At 44.6% G+C, this 15,897-nt stretch overlaps 1 protein-coding gene across 2 annotated transcripts in view; it reads left to right on the forward strand.

Moving 5' to 3' along the window:
* The window catches only part of st6galnac5a (ST6 (alpha-N-acetyl-neuraminyl-2,3-beta-galactosyl-1,3)-N-acetylgalactosaminide alpha-2,6-sialyltransferase 5a), a 62,009-nt gene that overhangs the window by 32,790 nt on the left and 13,322 nt on the right, over positions 1–15,897 (forward strand). For both annotated transcript variants that reach the window (XM_020513289.2, XM_048602078.1), the window contains one exon: positions 5,689–6,098. In XM_020513289.2, the coding sequence (XP_020368878.1) occupies positions 5,689–6,098 (410 nt within the window). The remainder of the gene's footprint in view (positions 1–5,688; positions 6,099–15,897) is intronic.

Genomic DNA, 15,897 nt, shown 5'->3' on the forward strand with positions numbered 1-15,897 from the left:
GGGAGTTAATGGTCAGGGAGTTGTATAGGGTAGGGGAGTTAATGGTCGGGGAGTTGTATAGGGTAGGGGAGTTAATGGTCGGGGAGTTGTGTAGAGTAGGGGAGTTAATGGTCGGGGAGTTATATAGGGTAGGGGAGTTAATGGTCAAGGAGTTGTATAGAGTAGGAGAGTTAATGGCTGTGTGTATAGAGTAGGGGAGCTAATGGCAGGGGCTTGTATAGAGTAGGGGAGTTAATGGTGAGGTATATAGAGTAGGGGAGTTAAGGGCAGGGTGTTGAATAAAGTAGGGGAGTTAATAGCGGGTGGTAGTATAGAGTAGGGGAGTTCATGGCGGGAGGTAATAGAGAGTAGGGGAGTTACATAATTCTTTAAAGTTTGCGTCACATATAGACAGGATTGTTAAGATAGCATTTGGTACGATTGCCTTTATTGCTCAGTCCTTTGAGTAGAGGGGTTGGGATGTTATGCTGAGGTTGTACAGGATGTTGGTGAGGCCTCTTCTGGAGTTCTGTGTCCAGTTCCAGTCGCCCAGTTATAGAAAAGATATTATCAAGCTGGAGAGGATTCAGAAGAGATTTACCAGGATGCTGTCGGATATGGAAGGTTTGAGTTAGAAGGAAAGGCTGGATGGGCTGGGAGTTTTTTCACTGGAGCATAGGAGGTTGAGAAGCGACCTGATAAAAGTTTATAAAATAATGAGAGATATAGATTGAGTTGATGGGAGTTGTCTTTTCCCTAAGATAGGGAATTTCAAAACTAGGGAACACATTTGTAAGGTGAGAGGAGAGATTTATCAAACGACATAAGAGGCAAATTGTTTACGCAGAGGGTGGTTCACATGTGGAATGAACTTCCTGATGAAGTGGTGGATGCAAGTGCAGTTACAACATTTCAACGACATTTCGATGGGTATATGAACAGGAATGATTTGGAGGAATATAGGCCAGGAGCAGGCAGGTGACACTAATTTAGTTTGGGATTACATTCAATATGGACTGGTTGGACCAATGGGTCTGTTTCCATGCTTTACTACTGTATGATTCTATGACTGTATGGGTTGTGTAGAGTGGGGGAGTTAATGGCAGGGATTTCCATAAAGTAGAGTTAATGGAGGGGATTGTACAGAGTAAAGGGGCTAATGGTGTGAGGTTGTTTACAGTAGGGGGCTTAATGGCAGTGTGTATAGAATAGGGGGTGTTACTGCCATGGGGTTGTTTCAAGTAGGGGAGTTAATGGCAGGGGCTTGAATAGGGTAGGGGAGTTCATGGTGGGTAGTTGTTTGGAGTAGGGGAGTTAATGGCGGATGTTGTATAGAATAGAGGAGTGAATGGTAGGGGATTGTCTAGGGTAGGGGACTTAATTTTGGGGTGTTGTTTAGAGTAGGGAGGTTAATGGCAGGCAGTTGTTTAGAGTAGGGGAGTTAATGGCAGGGCGTTGTATAGAGGTGGTGAGTTGATGGGGGTTTGTATAAAGTAGGGATATTAATGGCAGGGATTGCATCAAGAAGGTGAGTTAATGGTGAGTGGCTTTATAGAGTAAGGGTGATAATAGTGGATGGTTGTGTTGAGTAGGGGGATTAACGGTGAGGTGCTGTACAGGACAGGGGAGTTAATAGTGGGGGAGTTGTACAGAATAGGCAGTTAATGGTGGGCAATTGTTTAGATCAGGGTAGTTAATGGTGGGGGATTGTATAGAGTAGGGTAGTTAGTGGCGGGTATTGCATACAGTAGGGAGTTAATGGTAGGTGTCGCGTAGAATAAGGAGTTAATTGCTGGATATCGTATAGTGTAGGGAGTTAATAGTCGGGGGGGGTTTATAAATTAGGGGAGTTAATGGCAGGGCATTGTATAGAGTAGGGGACTTAACGTTGGGGGATTTTATAGAGTAAGGGAGTTAATAGCAGGGTGTCATATAGAAAAGGGCAGTTAATCGTGGGTGTTGTACAGAGTAAGGGAGTTAATGCCAGGAGTTTGTATAAAGTGAGTTAATAGCGAAGGTGTGATGGTAAAAACATTATTGTTACAATTAGTCATATTCCACTGATCGTAAATTGAGGTATTTCTCAAATTCAGGGCAATTGAAGACTCTAGAAAGGTTTCACAGAGGCTTAATAAATTTCAAATAATGCTATCAACAGCTGTTATTCCAGTAACAGAACTAACTTGCTCTAGTTATTTTTAACGAGCTGTGTGAAATTCTGTTCAGAGATCTGTTAACCACCCTCAAATGTGTGGATTGCAATTCATTCACCAAACTGCTTTGTCACCCTTTGCTGTGTGTGAAATGTCACAGGAAGAATTGTCTCTGTTTAGCCATTTCTCCCTGATGAATGCAGTGCATCAGATTTATTTGAGACTGTTAAGAGAGAAGTGAATGTAAATATTGAAATAATGAACAGTTTTTCTCTTTAACTCCAGTAATAAATAGCAAGCTCGGCCAGGTGTGCCTGGTAATAAGAGGTGTAGCAGAAACACAGGGACTGATGATAGTTTCAGCAGTGGATGAGATGAGCCATGAACAGATTGAGTTGGCTTTATGGAGGTGGATGCTTTTTCAATGATGGTTCCAATGTGTGGAGGGAACCTCATCGACAAGTCAAGTATGAGAAGAAGTATTAAAGTGGTCTGGTGCAACTCTAGACCCTAGTGCGTCCCTTTGTAAATATCTTTTGAAAACCCAAACATATTACATTTGACAGTATCCTCTTGCAAAGTCAGCTGTGGCTTTGTCGGTAATCCTCTGTCCCTGAGCTACAAGATTCTGGATTCAAGCTCCACTCCAGTGCTTAAGCACAAAATTCAAGATTAATGCACCATTGTGAGGATACTGCACTGTTGGAGATGTCAACTCAGAGCCTTGGATGAATGCAAAAGAAGCCATGGTACTATTTTGAAGAAGATCTGGAGGCATTATTCCTTGTGTCTTGGCCATTAATTTCTTAATCAGGATCACAATAGCATAGATTATTTGGCCATTATTGGAGAGAGATTGCGATGCGCAGATTCACAACAGTGTGGAAGCAGGCCATTTGGCCCATACTGACCTTCCAAAGAACATCCCACCCAGACCTACCCTATCACCCAAACTTGCATTTCCCACAGCTAATCCACCTAACCTGCATATTTTTGGACTGTGGGGGGAGACTGGATCACCTGAAGGAAACCCATGCAAACACAGGGAGAACCTATAAACTCCACACAGAGAGTCACCCAAGGCTAGAATCAAACTCCAGTCCCTGGAGCTGTGAGGCAGCAGTACTAACTACTGAGTCACTGTGCCACCCAGGTTAGCTGTCATGTTTCCTTTAACATACCAGTGACCACACTTTGAGAGTACTCCATTGTAACATGACTTTTGATACATACAGTGATCATGGAAAGCACTATGCAAATACAAATCTTTTTGGTTAAATTTATCCTATTTGTTACACCCACAAATGCGTTTGTCAAACATGTTTTTCCATTTATAAAAATGTCACCTCTGGCTAGTCACAGTGCAATTTTCTAAGTGCCCTGCTACCACTGCCTAATGATGGATTCCTGCATGTTCCCGATGATTAGCAGTTTAATCGTCCTTTAGTTCTGGGAGAGTATTCCATCACACCACTGACTTGTGTCTTGCAGAAGACAAAAGGGCTTTGGGGAATCAGGAGGTGAGTTACTCACTGCAGTGTTCCCAGCCCCTGAGCAGCTCTTGTAGCCACTGTATTTATATGGCTAGACCAGTTCAGTGTCTGGTCAGTGGTAACCCCTAGGATGTTGATGGTGATGGGAGTCAGCTATGGTAATGCCATTGAATACCACAGAAGGTGGTAAATTTTTACAACTCTCTTCCTCAAAAGATAGCGAAAGCAGAGTCCCTAAATATTTTTAAGGCAGAGGTACATAGATTCTTGATAAACAAAGGGGTGAAAGGTTATAATGGGTAGACAGGCATGCGGAGTAATCAGATTTTATTGATTTATGGGGCTGAGTGGTCTACTCTTCCCAATTATAATGTTTCTACGAGTGAATGTCAAGGGGAGATGGTTAAATTCTCTGTTGGAGGAGATGGTGATTGTCAGGTATTCATGTTAGTGGGTTTGCTATCTCTGTGCATGTTCTTTCTAATTCCCGAACTTCCAAGTCAAAATCCTTCCTCACTATCACCCTCATGTCATTCTTTCTTGCCACTATATTATCTTTCCTCTGCTTTTTTAAACTGTTGAGTAGCCTAAAATATTTAGTTCCCAACTCTAGTCACCACGCAACCAATGTCCTATCTCTGTAATATCTATTAGATCAAACCCATTTATCTGTACTTGCACCATTAACTTTTCTGCCTTGTTACAAATGCTTTATGCATTCAGATGAAGTGCCTTTAATTTTATCTATTTTTGTCATTTTCCCCTAGTTGATCTCATTCTCTGATGCACTATATCATTAAACTTCTTGATCCATCACTCTGCTTATCTTTAGCCAAATTGCTGCACTGTCCCATGGCCTTGACTTTTCAGAATTAGTGTTTTTTCATAAATCCAGAAGTGCTCTTACACAAAACTGTTTTCCCGTCACCAAATCACCTGCGGTTTTTTTTTCATCTATTAATCCACCAGTATCTCTTCAGAATTATACATTTCTCCTCAGTTTTAACCTAGCTTCTAACTTGAAGTTCAATCTTAATGTCTTGCACAATCCCAGTTTCCTTCCCTGGGCCTCTCAGTGGTTTGGCTCCAAGCTCTGAACAGTCCCAGGTCAAGTCACAATATCAATGGCTGTGCTGTTGCTTGTAATTGCAGTTTAGATTCAATTGCAAGCCTCGAGCTGTAATCAGAGTCAGACCACGTCACTGAGGGGTTGTGTCTCACTGAAGAGTCAGGTTGAGGTTGAATGGTAAATTAATGGGTCTGGAGGAGGCCATGGTTTCGGGGTGATGCTAACAGTATGGGTTCAATTCCTGTTTTTGGCTGAAGTAGACTTACAAAGTATCGTTGTGAAATATTTGGGTGTGCACTTGCAATGCCAAGATATACAAGGCTATGGTCTAAGTGTTGGAAAATGGGATGAGAAAAGGGATTTGATGCATGTGTTTGACCGGTGCAATGCCACTTTTCAGCACTTGGCCTATAGATATCTCTAAGCAACCTGCTCAGAGATGTTATGACACATCTTTGGGGCAGGGTTTGTTTTTAATTCATTCATTGGATGTGGGCATCACTGGCCAGACCAGCATTTATTGCTCTATATGCCCAGAGGGTTAAAAATCAAGCCCATCGCTGTGGGTCTGGAGCCATATGTAGGGTAGACCAGGTAAGGGATGGCAGTTTCCCTCCCTAAAGGACATTAGTGAGTCAGTTGGGCTTTTACAACAATCATTGGTCACTATTACCGAGAATAACTTGCAATTCCAGATTTTAGTAATTGAGTTTACCTTTTGCCAGCGGCTGTGGTAGGATTTGATTCTGCCTCACTGGAGCATAAGCTTGGGCCTCTACATTACTAGCCCAGTGACGTTACCATGATACCATCATTCTTAGCTACTTTGGCCTTTCCAATGCTGTCAAATGTTGTGAGGTTTCCTGTCCATTTTTCCTTCTCAGGTGACCCCTGAGCGGGGAGTATCTCGTGGAGTACTTTGGATGTTTGCCTGCCTTCATTGTATAAGCAAAGAATTGACTAAGGCCTGGTTTTATTGTTGTTGTTGTTTCAGGGTCTGAGGGTCCACTGTAAGGACTGCGCTCTGGTCACCAGCTCCGGGCAACTCATTGGGAGTGGGCAGGGAGCAGAGATCGACGGCGCCGAGTGTGTCATCAGGATGAACGATGCGCCGACGTGGGGTTACCAGGAGGACGTGGGCCACAGGACGAGCCTACGGGTGGTCGCTCACTCCAGCATCCAGCAGCTGCTGCAGAAAGGAGGCGAGCTGCTCAATGCCAGCTGCGACCCAGTCTTCATCTTCTGGGGCCCGAGCAGCTGTATGAGGAGAGATGGCAAGGGTCGGCTTTATAATCACTTGCAACTCCTCCAGCGTATTCGGCCCTGCCTCAAGCTGCACACCATCACGCGGCAGAAGATGCTACACTTCGATGAACTCTTCAAGAGGGAGACGGGGAAAGACAGGTACGAACACCATCGCACACAGTATCCCGACAGTTTGGGAGCAGGCCATTCGGCCCATCGAACCACCGAAGAGCTTCCCACGCTGTCCCCGTGGCACCACATTCACCGTGGCTAACCCACCTAGCCTGCACATCCCTGGATAATATGGGGCAGTTCAGCGCGTCCAATCCACCCTAACCTGCGCATCATTGGACTGTGGGAGGAAACTGGAGCACCCGGAGGAAGCCCACGTAGACACGGGGAGAACATGCAAACTCCACACAGACAGCGGCCCGAGGCTGGAACTGAACCCCGGTCCCTGGTGCTGTGAGGCATCAGTGCTAACCACTGAGCCACCATTCCATCCACATAGGAGCAGAATTAGGTCATTCGATCATGGTTAAATGAAGGCTGTGTCCCAGTCCCATGCTGAAATAACATACGCTGGTCCCACATACCCACTGTACTCACTGAAACTAAGATGGCTCCCAGTCTGGTGAGGTCCTGAATATTTTTAAAAAATATTCACACCCTTGTCTTCAGCTCCCTCCATAGTGTTGGCCTCCTTCAGCCCCTCAATCCTCCAAAATTTCTGCACTCCTCCGAATCTGAGTTCTCTGATCTCCTCGATTCTCATTTCTGCAACATCAGTGCTTGTCCCTTTAGCTATTGAGTCATTGAGCTCTGGATTTCCCTCCCTGCAACAAGACCCACCTTAAACTGTACCTTTTCTGATCCAACATTTTAGTGTCTATTGCAAAGAAGCCTGATGTTGTTCTGTGTCAAATATTTGCTGAATGACTGTCATTTGAATCACGTTGGGATGTTTTATGATGTTAAAGACACTGTACAACTCTTTTTCAGTAGCATAATATTGGGGAGGATGTTGAACAGTTATCTTCAATATAATGGGATAAGCATGTTGGGCTGAATGGCCTCCCAATGTGCTGACAATGGTCATATCTCCAACTCTGTTCTCAGGTATTTAGCCCCAGCCTAACAACATGCAACTTCACAACCAAAGCTGCATCTTAGCTGCGGCTCTCATATCTGCACCTTAGCTGGGACATTCAGGCATACATCCTAACTATGACATCCAGATATTAGAACGATATATCGACCTTGGAGGTAATATAGATTTCCCATCACAATACCTGGACTCATCATGGTGAAAGACACCATTAGTATACTGGACTTCAAGAGAGTCAGGGGGCAGAGATGAGTGTAGTGTCCATCACTAAGGAGAAGGTGCTGGGGAATGTCTGAAGGTGGATAAACCTCTCAGACCAGATGGACTATACTGAGAATTCTGAAGGAGATAGCTAAGGGGATTGTAAAGGCATTGGTGGTGATCTTTCAGGAATCAGCAGATTCAGAGAGAGTGCCAGAAGACTGGAAAATGGCTAATGTAACACCCCTGTTTAAGAAGGGAGGGAGGCAGGAGAGAGGAAACTATAGGCTGTTTAGCCTGACCTCAGTCATCGGTAAGACTTTAGAGTCCATTATTAAGTATGAGATTGTGGAGGACTTGGATGTGCATGGTAAAATAGGGCTGAGTCAGCATGGCTTAGTCAAGGGGAGATCGCGCCTGACAGATCTGCTAGAATTCTTTGAGGGGGTAACAAACAAGTTAGACAAAGGAGAGCCAGTGGATGTGATCTGTTTAGATTTCCAGAAGGCCTTTGACAAGGTGCCATACAGGAGGCTGCTAAATAAGATTAAGGGCCCATGATGGTTAGGGGCAAGGTTCTGGCATGGGTAGAGAGTAGGGATAAAAGATCTTTTTCAGGATGGCAGCCGGTGACTGGTGAAGTTCTGCAGGGATCAGTGTTGGGACCACAACTATTCATGTTAAACATTAAAGATCTGGACGAAGGAACTGAGGGCACTGTTGCTAAATTTACAGATGGTGCAAAGATAGATGGAGAGACAGATAGTGTTGTGAAGTGGGGATGCACAAGGAGGACTTGGGCAGGCTAGGAGAATGGGCAAAGAAGTGGCAGATGAAATTCAATATGGGAAAGTGTGAGGTTATGCACTTTGGTAGGAAGAACAGAGATGTAGACTATTTTCTAAACAGGGAAAGGCTTCAGAAATTTGAAACACATAAGGGTTTAGGAATCTTAGTTCAAGATTCTCTTAAAGTTAACATGCAGGTTCAGTGAGGAACGTTTGAAGACTCTGGGACTATACTCATTGGAGTTTAGAGGGATGAGGGGGGGATCTAATTGAAGCTTTCAGAATACTGAATGGCCTGGACAAAGTGGATATTGGGAAGATACTTCCATTGGTAGGAGAGACTAGGACCCGAGGGCACAGCCTTAGAGTAAAAGGAAGACCTTTTAGAACGGAGATAAGGAGAAACTTCTTCAGCCAGAGAGTGGTGAATCTATGGAATTCACTGCCACAGAAGGCTGTGGAGGCCAGGTCATTGAGTACATTTAAGACTGAGAGCGATAGGTTCTTGATTATCAAGGGTTACAGGGAAAGTGGGAGAATGGGGTTGAGGAACTTATCAGCCATGATTGAATGGTGGAGCAGACTCGGTGGGCCGAATGGCCTAATTTCTGCTCCTATGTCTTATGGTCTTATTGTTCACACTCATTTCAAGAGGACTAGAATACAAGAGCAGAGAGGCTGAGACTGTATAAGGCTCTGGTTAGACTGCAATTGGAATATTGTGAGCAACTTTGAAGTCCATATCTAAGGAAGGATGTGCTGGTCTTGGAGGGGTTCCAGAGGAGGTTTACAGGAATGATCCCAGGAATGAAGGGCTTAGAAGGATGACGGGAAATCTGATTGAAACTTGCAGAATACTGAGACCCCTGGATAGAGTGGACATGGAGCAGATGTTTCCACTCGTAGGAGAAACTAGGACTCAAGGGCACAGCCTCAGAGTGAAGGCACAGCCCTTTAGAACTGAGATGAGGAGGAATTTCTTCAGCCAGAGAGTGGTAAATCTGTAGGACTCCTTGCCACAGAAGGCTATGGAGGCCAAGTCATTGAGTGTATTTAATACACAGATGGATAGGTCCTCAATTGGTGAAGGGATCAAGGGTTATGGGGAGCAGGCAGGAGACTGGGGTTGAGAAACATATCAGCCATGACCGACCATGGCAGAGCACACTCAATGGGCTAAATGACCTAATTCTGCTCCTATGTCTTATGTTCTTACAGACACCAAGGGTTAAATTACAGGGCGAGTTTACACAAACCCAGTTTTATATTGCTGGAATTGAAAGGAGTGGTTTGAGCAATGTTACAAGATGCGAAGGAAGATGCATAGGGCAAACTGGGAGTAATTATTTCCGCTGGATAGGCCCGGGGGTGCAGTGTAATTTCTGGTGGCAGATGTTTCGAAAGTGAAATTAGGAAACTTTTTTTTTTACACAGTGTGGTAGACATTTGAGACTGCCTTCTGCAAACGGTAATTAATGCTGGATCAATTGCTAATTATAAATTTTCCACTGGCAGGGGATGGTCTTGCAAAGATACTAGAAAGATCTGGGGCAAAGGAATTAGGTTGTAGTTCAACCAAGATCCTCAGTGTAAGGCAAAACAGACTTACTGGGCAGAGATAGTAGGAACTGCAGATGCTGGAGAATCTGAGATAACAAGGTGTAGAGCTGGATGAACACAGCAGGCCAAGCGGCATCATAGGAGCAGGAAGGCTGACGTTTCAGGCCTAGACCCTTCATCAGAAATGGTTCTGTAGGCAGGTACTAAGAAAGGTGATGTGGCTGTAGTACCTGGTTTGCTTCAGGACATGGTCGAGCAGTTTCAAGCCCGAAGAGATTACGAGAGAGTTGCAGTGGGAGAGAGATCCCCTGAGGTTTGTCCGGACGGAGGAGCGTAACTTCTTCAGGCTAGGCATCCTTAGAAGAGGCTTCGCTTACAGAGCAAACTGGTCTCCTGCTGTTGCTGTATTTTCTTGTAGCATACAACTGTCACAATGACAGAGGACAAAGTAAATAGACCTTCATTTTTTTTTGATGTTGGTCAAATCACCTTTTTCCAAGGAATTGATCCATGAGGCATTCGAACAGGAAGTTACAGGTGCCGGTTACAGACACTGCGTTAATTCAATGTCCAGCTTTCGGTCAGCTGGACCATGTGGAACTGCCATCTGATTTAGACCATCTTTCCTTGAAACAAGGACACCAACAGCTTGCATTTATATGGCGCCTCTTAATTCTTAAAATGCTGCTCATGGGACTGGGGTTAGAACATAGAACATAGAACAGTACAGCCCAGTACAGGCCCTTCGGCCCACGATGTTGTGCCGAACTTTTACTCTATACCTAAGGTCTATCTAACCTCCACCCCTACCTTATACTATCATTCATATGCCTATCTAATAGCCACTTAAATGCCCCTAATGAGGCCGACAGCACTACCCTCTCCAGCAATGCATTCCACACCCCGACCACTCTCTAAGTAAAGAACCTACCTCTGATGTCTCCCCGATATCTACCTCCTTTCAGTTTAAAACTATGTCCCCTCGTAAAAGCTACCTCCACCCTAGGAAAAAGTCTCTGGCTGTCTACTCTATCTATACCTCTGATCATTTTGTACACCTCTATCAAGTCACCTCTCATCCTTCATCGTTCTAAAGAGAAAAGCCCTAGCTGTCTCAACCTTTCCTCGTAAGACCTTCCCTCCATTCCAGGCAACATCCTGGTAAATCTCCTCTGCACCTTTTCTAACGCTTCCACATCTTTCCTGATTAGTTATGGGTTAATTAGACACAATTTGGCACTGACCCAAATAAGAAGATTTTGCAGATAATTGACCAAAAGTCTGACCGAGAAAATGAATTTGAGGGAGTGCCTTAAAGGGAGGGTGAGAGAGCAGGAGTGTGTACTGTCTACAAGATGCACTGCAGAAATTCACCAAAGATCCTCAGGCAGCACCGTCCAAACCCACGACCACTTCTGTCTAGAAGGACAAGGGCAGCAGATACATGGGAACACCACCACCTCCAAATTCCCCTCCAAGCCACTCACCAGCCTTGGAAATATTTCGCCATTCCTTCAATGTGGATGTGTCAAAATCCTGGAATTCCCTCCCTAAGGACATTGTGGGTCAACCCACAGCAGGTGGACTATGGCACTTCAAGAAGGCAGCTCACCACCACCTTCTTAAGGGGCAATTAGGGATGGGCAAGAAATGATGGCCCGACAACAACACCCACGTCCCACGAGTGGATAAAAATAACTCAGCAGCCTCCTTATTCAACAGATCATCCTCTGCCATTTGTTGAAAGGAAATTGAGCTGAAATGTTAACTCTGTTTCTCTCTCCACAGGTGCTGCCAGGCCTGCTGAGTTTCTCCAACATTATCTGTTTCAGTTTCAGATTTTAAGCATCTGCAATATTTAGCTTTGTTTGCAATGTGGTGATGGTTGGTAATCTGTTAGACTAAGTACCAGGGATAACCTCTCTGCTGTACTTCACAATACTGCTGTGGGATCTTTTCTTTCCAACTGCGTGGGCCTCACTTTGGAATCTTATCCAAAAGATGTCGCTTCCAACAGTGCAAAATTCCATCGGAACATCAACTGTGAATTTTGTTCTCCAGTCTTGGAATGAGAGTTCAACACATAACCTACTGACCTTGAGACAGAAGTGTTACTAACTGAGCCACAACCAGCTCATAAGCCTCATCTGGTGGGAATAAGAGGTGATAAGAATAATGCACAGGGCCTGGAAATAACTCGGGAACAAGACTTGGCAGATATCAGTCAGAAGCCAGTTTCCTTGGGCAAACACATCATGGTCTTTAACAAAGATCGTGGAAGCAACATTGCCCACATTTTTTGGTTTTTTGCAGCATATTGGCACCATTTCCAAGTTCCCATGACAACTGAGAAATCTTTCCTTCAAGAAGTGTGTTTTGCGTTGGAAGTGATGATGTGTGCCAATGTTTACATCAAGGAATGTTCTGAAATGCAGGAAGACTGCCAACCAGTCAATCTTACTGCTTCAGAAATTCTCAAGGCATGTTGAAATTATGATTTGGCTTCCCTGTCAGGCACCTGCTTTTAAAGAACTGTAAGGATTGGGTTCAGGAAAAAGGGAAATTGCTCCAAACACTCCTGAATGTTGGAGCTTCTGTGGAGAATGGACAGTGAGATGATTGGCCTCAGCCAAGGTGTCCTCTTCACCCTCTCCATAAATTGACTTTTGTTGTCAAGGCTCATGTTTGAATATCATAAATCCCTACAGTGCAGAAACAGGCCCTTGGGCCCAACATGTCCACACTGACCCTCAGAGCATACCACCCAGACCCATCCCCCTGTTACCCTGTCTACACATCCCTGAATGCTACAGGCAATTTAGCATGGCCAATCCACCTAGCCTGCACATCTTTGGACTGTGGGATGAAACCAGAGCACCTGGAGGAAACCCATGCAGACATGGGGAGAATGTGCAAACTCCACACAGACAATTGCCTGAGGGTGGAATCGAACCCGGATTGCTAGTGCTATGAGGCAGCAGTGCTAACCACTGAGCCACCATGCTGCCTATCAAGGCCACTTCATTGGGAATCTCTTTATGTTGGGCAGTCAGAATCAAATTACGTCCGCGGCTGGAGTCAGACGTCTTAGTGCTAATATTTGGAATGGGTGGATTGTCTTGTGAGGCATGGGTGGACAGGCTAGGTCCCCATCCGAAGGAGTTTAGGAAAACAAGAAGCAAGCATTTGAAAAATCCAAGTCTGAGGGGTTCTTGACTAGGGAAATGTGGAGAGAGAGTTTCCTCTTATGGAAGAATCTAGAACTAGGGGGCCTGTTTTAAAAAAACAAGTGTTGCCCAATTAAGACAGAGATAAGATGATTTTTTCTCCCCCTGTCCAATGACCATTTGGAACTGATTTCAGTAAAGGTGAAAGCAGAGTCATGGGACAGCATGGTGGCTCAGTGGTTAGTCCTGCTGCCTCACAGCACTAGGGACCTGGGTTCAATTCCACCCTCAGGTGACTGTCTGTGTGGAGTTTGCACATTCTCCCTGTGTCTGGGTGGGTTTCCTCTGGGGGCTCCGGTTTCCTCCCACAGTCCGAAGATGTGCAGGCTAGGTGGATTGGCCATGCTAAATTGCCTGTAGTGTTCAGGGATGTGTGGTTTAGGTGGGTTATAGGTGGATGGGTCTGGGTGGGATGCTTCTAAGGGTTGGTGTGGACTTGTTGCGCCAAAGGGTCTGTTTCCACACTGTAGGATTCTATATTAAAAAAAATACAACACAGAAACAAACCCTTCAGTCCAACCAGTCCATGCCAAGCAAATATCCTAAGTTAATCTAGTAGTCCCATTTGGCTGATATCCCTCTAAACCGTTCCTATTTGTGCACACATTTAGATACTTTTTAAATGTTGTAATTGTACCAGTTTCAACCACTTCCCCTGGCAGCTCATTCCATACACACACCACCCTCTGTGTGAAAAAATTGCTCCTTAGGTCCCTTTTAAATCATTTCCCTGTCACCTTAAACCTCTGCCCCTCTAATTTTCGACTTCCCTACCCCAGGAAACAACTTCGACTATTTACCCTATCCATGCCCCTCATGATTTTATAAACCTCCATAAGGTCACCCCTCAGCCTCTGACGCTCCAGGGAAAATAGCCCCAGCCCATTCAGCCTCTCCCTGTAGCTCAAACCCTCCAACCCTGGCAACATCCTTGTAAATCTTTTCTGAACCCTTTCAAGTTTCATAACGTCTTTCCTACAGCAGGGAGACCAGAACTGAACGCAGCGTTCCTTGAATGTTTTGGAGCCAAAGGTGGATAGATTTCTGTTAAGCAAAGGGATGAAGGGTTATCGGGGCACTTGGGATATGGAATTGAGTTTACAATCATTGAATGGTAGAGAAGACACGAGGGTCTAATGACAAACCCCTGCTCCTGATTTGTAAGTTCATGCGCTTTATAGGCAAGAAAAAAAGGGGAGCTTTAGCAAAGGAACAAGTCTCATCTAATTAGCCCCTTGAGCTTAATCTCAACATCATTTAATTCCTGATTGATTTGTACTCCATCCAACCACTTGGTTTTACATTCCTCAGTAACCCTGCTAACAAAAATGTAGCCATCTTGGTTTGGAGATTGTAATTTACCCCCAAACCTCAGCAGCATTCTGGGGAGAATATTTCACTCAGTGTGAAGAAATGCCTCCTAATATCATCCCTCAGTGGTCAAATTTTAAGGCTAGGCTTCTTCTGGGCTGCCTCTCCCTTCTAACCCACATCGGAGAAAATAGTGTCTCAGTACTGGCAATTTAAAATCTTCTAATCACCTTCAACACCAGAAAATCCACCCAAAATGTACTTAGCTGCCTGATGTGCAAAGACTAGAAGTAATCTGTACACCAGTGGCTGACATCATGAAGGAATTGAATTCATGAATGTAAAACAAAGAGAGGAAAATACCGAACAAGTAAAAAGCAAGGCTTCCGATTCAGCTTTTATCCTTCATGTTTTGAATCAACCCGAGTTCATGGGTATCTCTGTGATGGTCAGTGTTCCTCAGAGAGCTGTTTTTGCTGCATTCTGAGATCCATGCTCAGTGCCATATGCATGCTGTCAACCTCGCTCTCCAACAGCTGTGCCTCACGGCTCGAGCTGTCCTAACGTTTCCCCCCCACTGATTACATTCCACTTCATCCTCCAGCTCATTCGACATTCTGAAGAAAGGTCACCAGACCCGAAACGTTAACTCTGATTTCTCTCCACAGATCCTGCCAGACCTGCTGGGATTTTCCAGCAATTCCTGTTTTTCTTTCAGATTTCAGATCAAGTCTATTTACCCTATCCATGCCCCTCATGATTTTATGAACCTCTGTAAGGTAATCCCTCAGCCTCTGGTGCTCCAAGGAAAATAGCGCCAGTCTATTCAGCCTCTCCCCTCTAGCTCAAACCCTGCAAACCTGACAACATCCTTGGAAATCTTTTCTGATCCCTTTCAACTTTCACAACAACTTTCCTATAGCAGGGAGACCAGAATTGCACACAATATTCCAAAAGTGGCCCCTCCAGTGTCGTGTATAGCCACAACATGACCTTCTAACTCCTATACTCAATGCACTGACCAAAAAAGGCCAGTGTACCAAACGCCTTCTTCACTATTCTGTCTACCTGCGACTCCACTTTCAAGGAACCATGAACCTTCACCCCAAGGTCTCTTTGTTTAGCAACACTCCCCAGGACCTTACCATTAAGTGTGTTAGTCTTGCCCAGTTTTGTCTTTCCAAAATGTAGCACCTCACATATATCTATATTAAACTCCATCTGCCACTCCTTCGCCTATTGGCCCATCAGATCAAGGTCCCATTGTACCTCTGAGGTAACCTTCTTGGCGGTCCACTACACCTCCAATTTTGATGTATAAATAAATGAAAACCTTATCTGTCTTTTTTTAAACATCTCCACAATGACTGTGAATGCAGTCTGAAAGCCCTTGGCTTGAAGTGCACTGGAACATCCTGAGGATGTGATAGACGTGACCAAAATACAAGATTTTTCTCTCTCAATGTTGGTGTGATCAGCCACTTAATGCTGTCATCTACAGTCTGTCTACAGCTTTTCAATGAGGCTGTTCGAAGTAAAAGCAAGAAATTTCAAGTAACACTGTGTTCATTCATCAGACTCTCAAAACGCAACCCCTGAATCACATCAAAGGAATCTTACAAACAAAGCAGAAAAATAAAGTAAACAAAGTTTTAAAAGTTCAACATTTCATGCTATAAAGTAGAAAAGCAAAGAAACACAGTTAACAGTTCACCACCACAGTCCATAAGACCCTGGCCATGCTGTGCTCACACTCCTCATAA

The sequence above is a fragment of the Rhincodon typus genome, chromosome 10, assembly GCF_021869965.1.
Source record: "Rhincodon typus isolate 14 chromosome 10, sRhiTyp1.1, whole genome shotgun sequence".
NCBI classification, from domain to species: Eukaryota; Metazoa; Chordata; class Chondrichthyes; order Orectolobiformes; family Rhincodontidae; genus Rhincodon; species Rhincodon typus.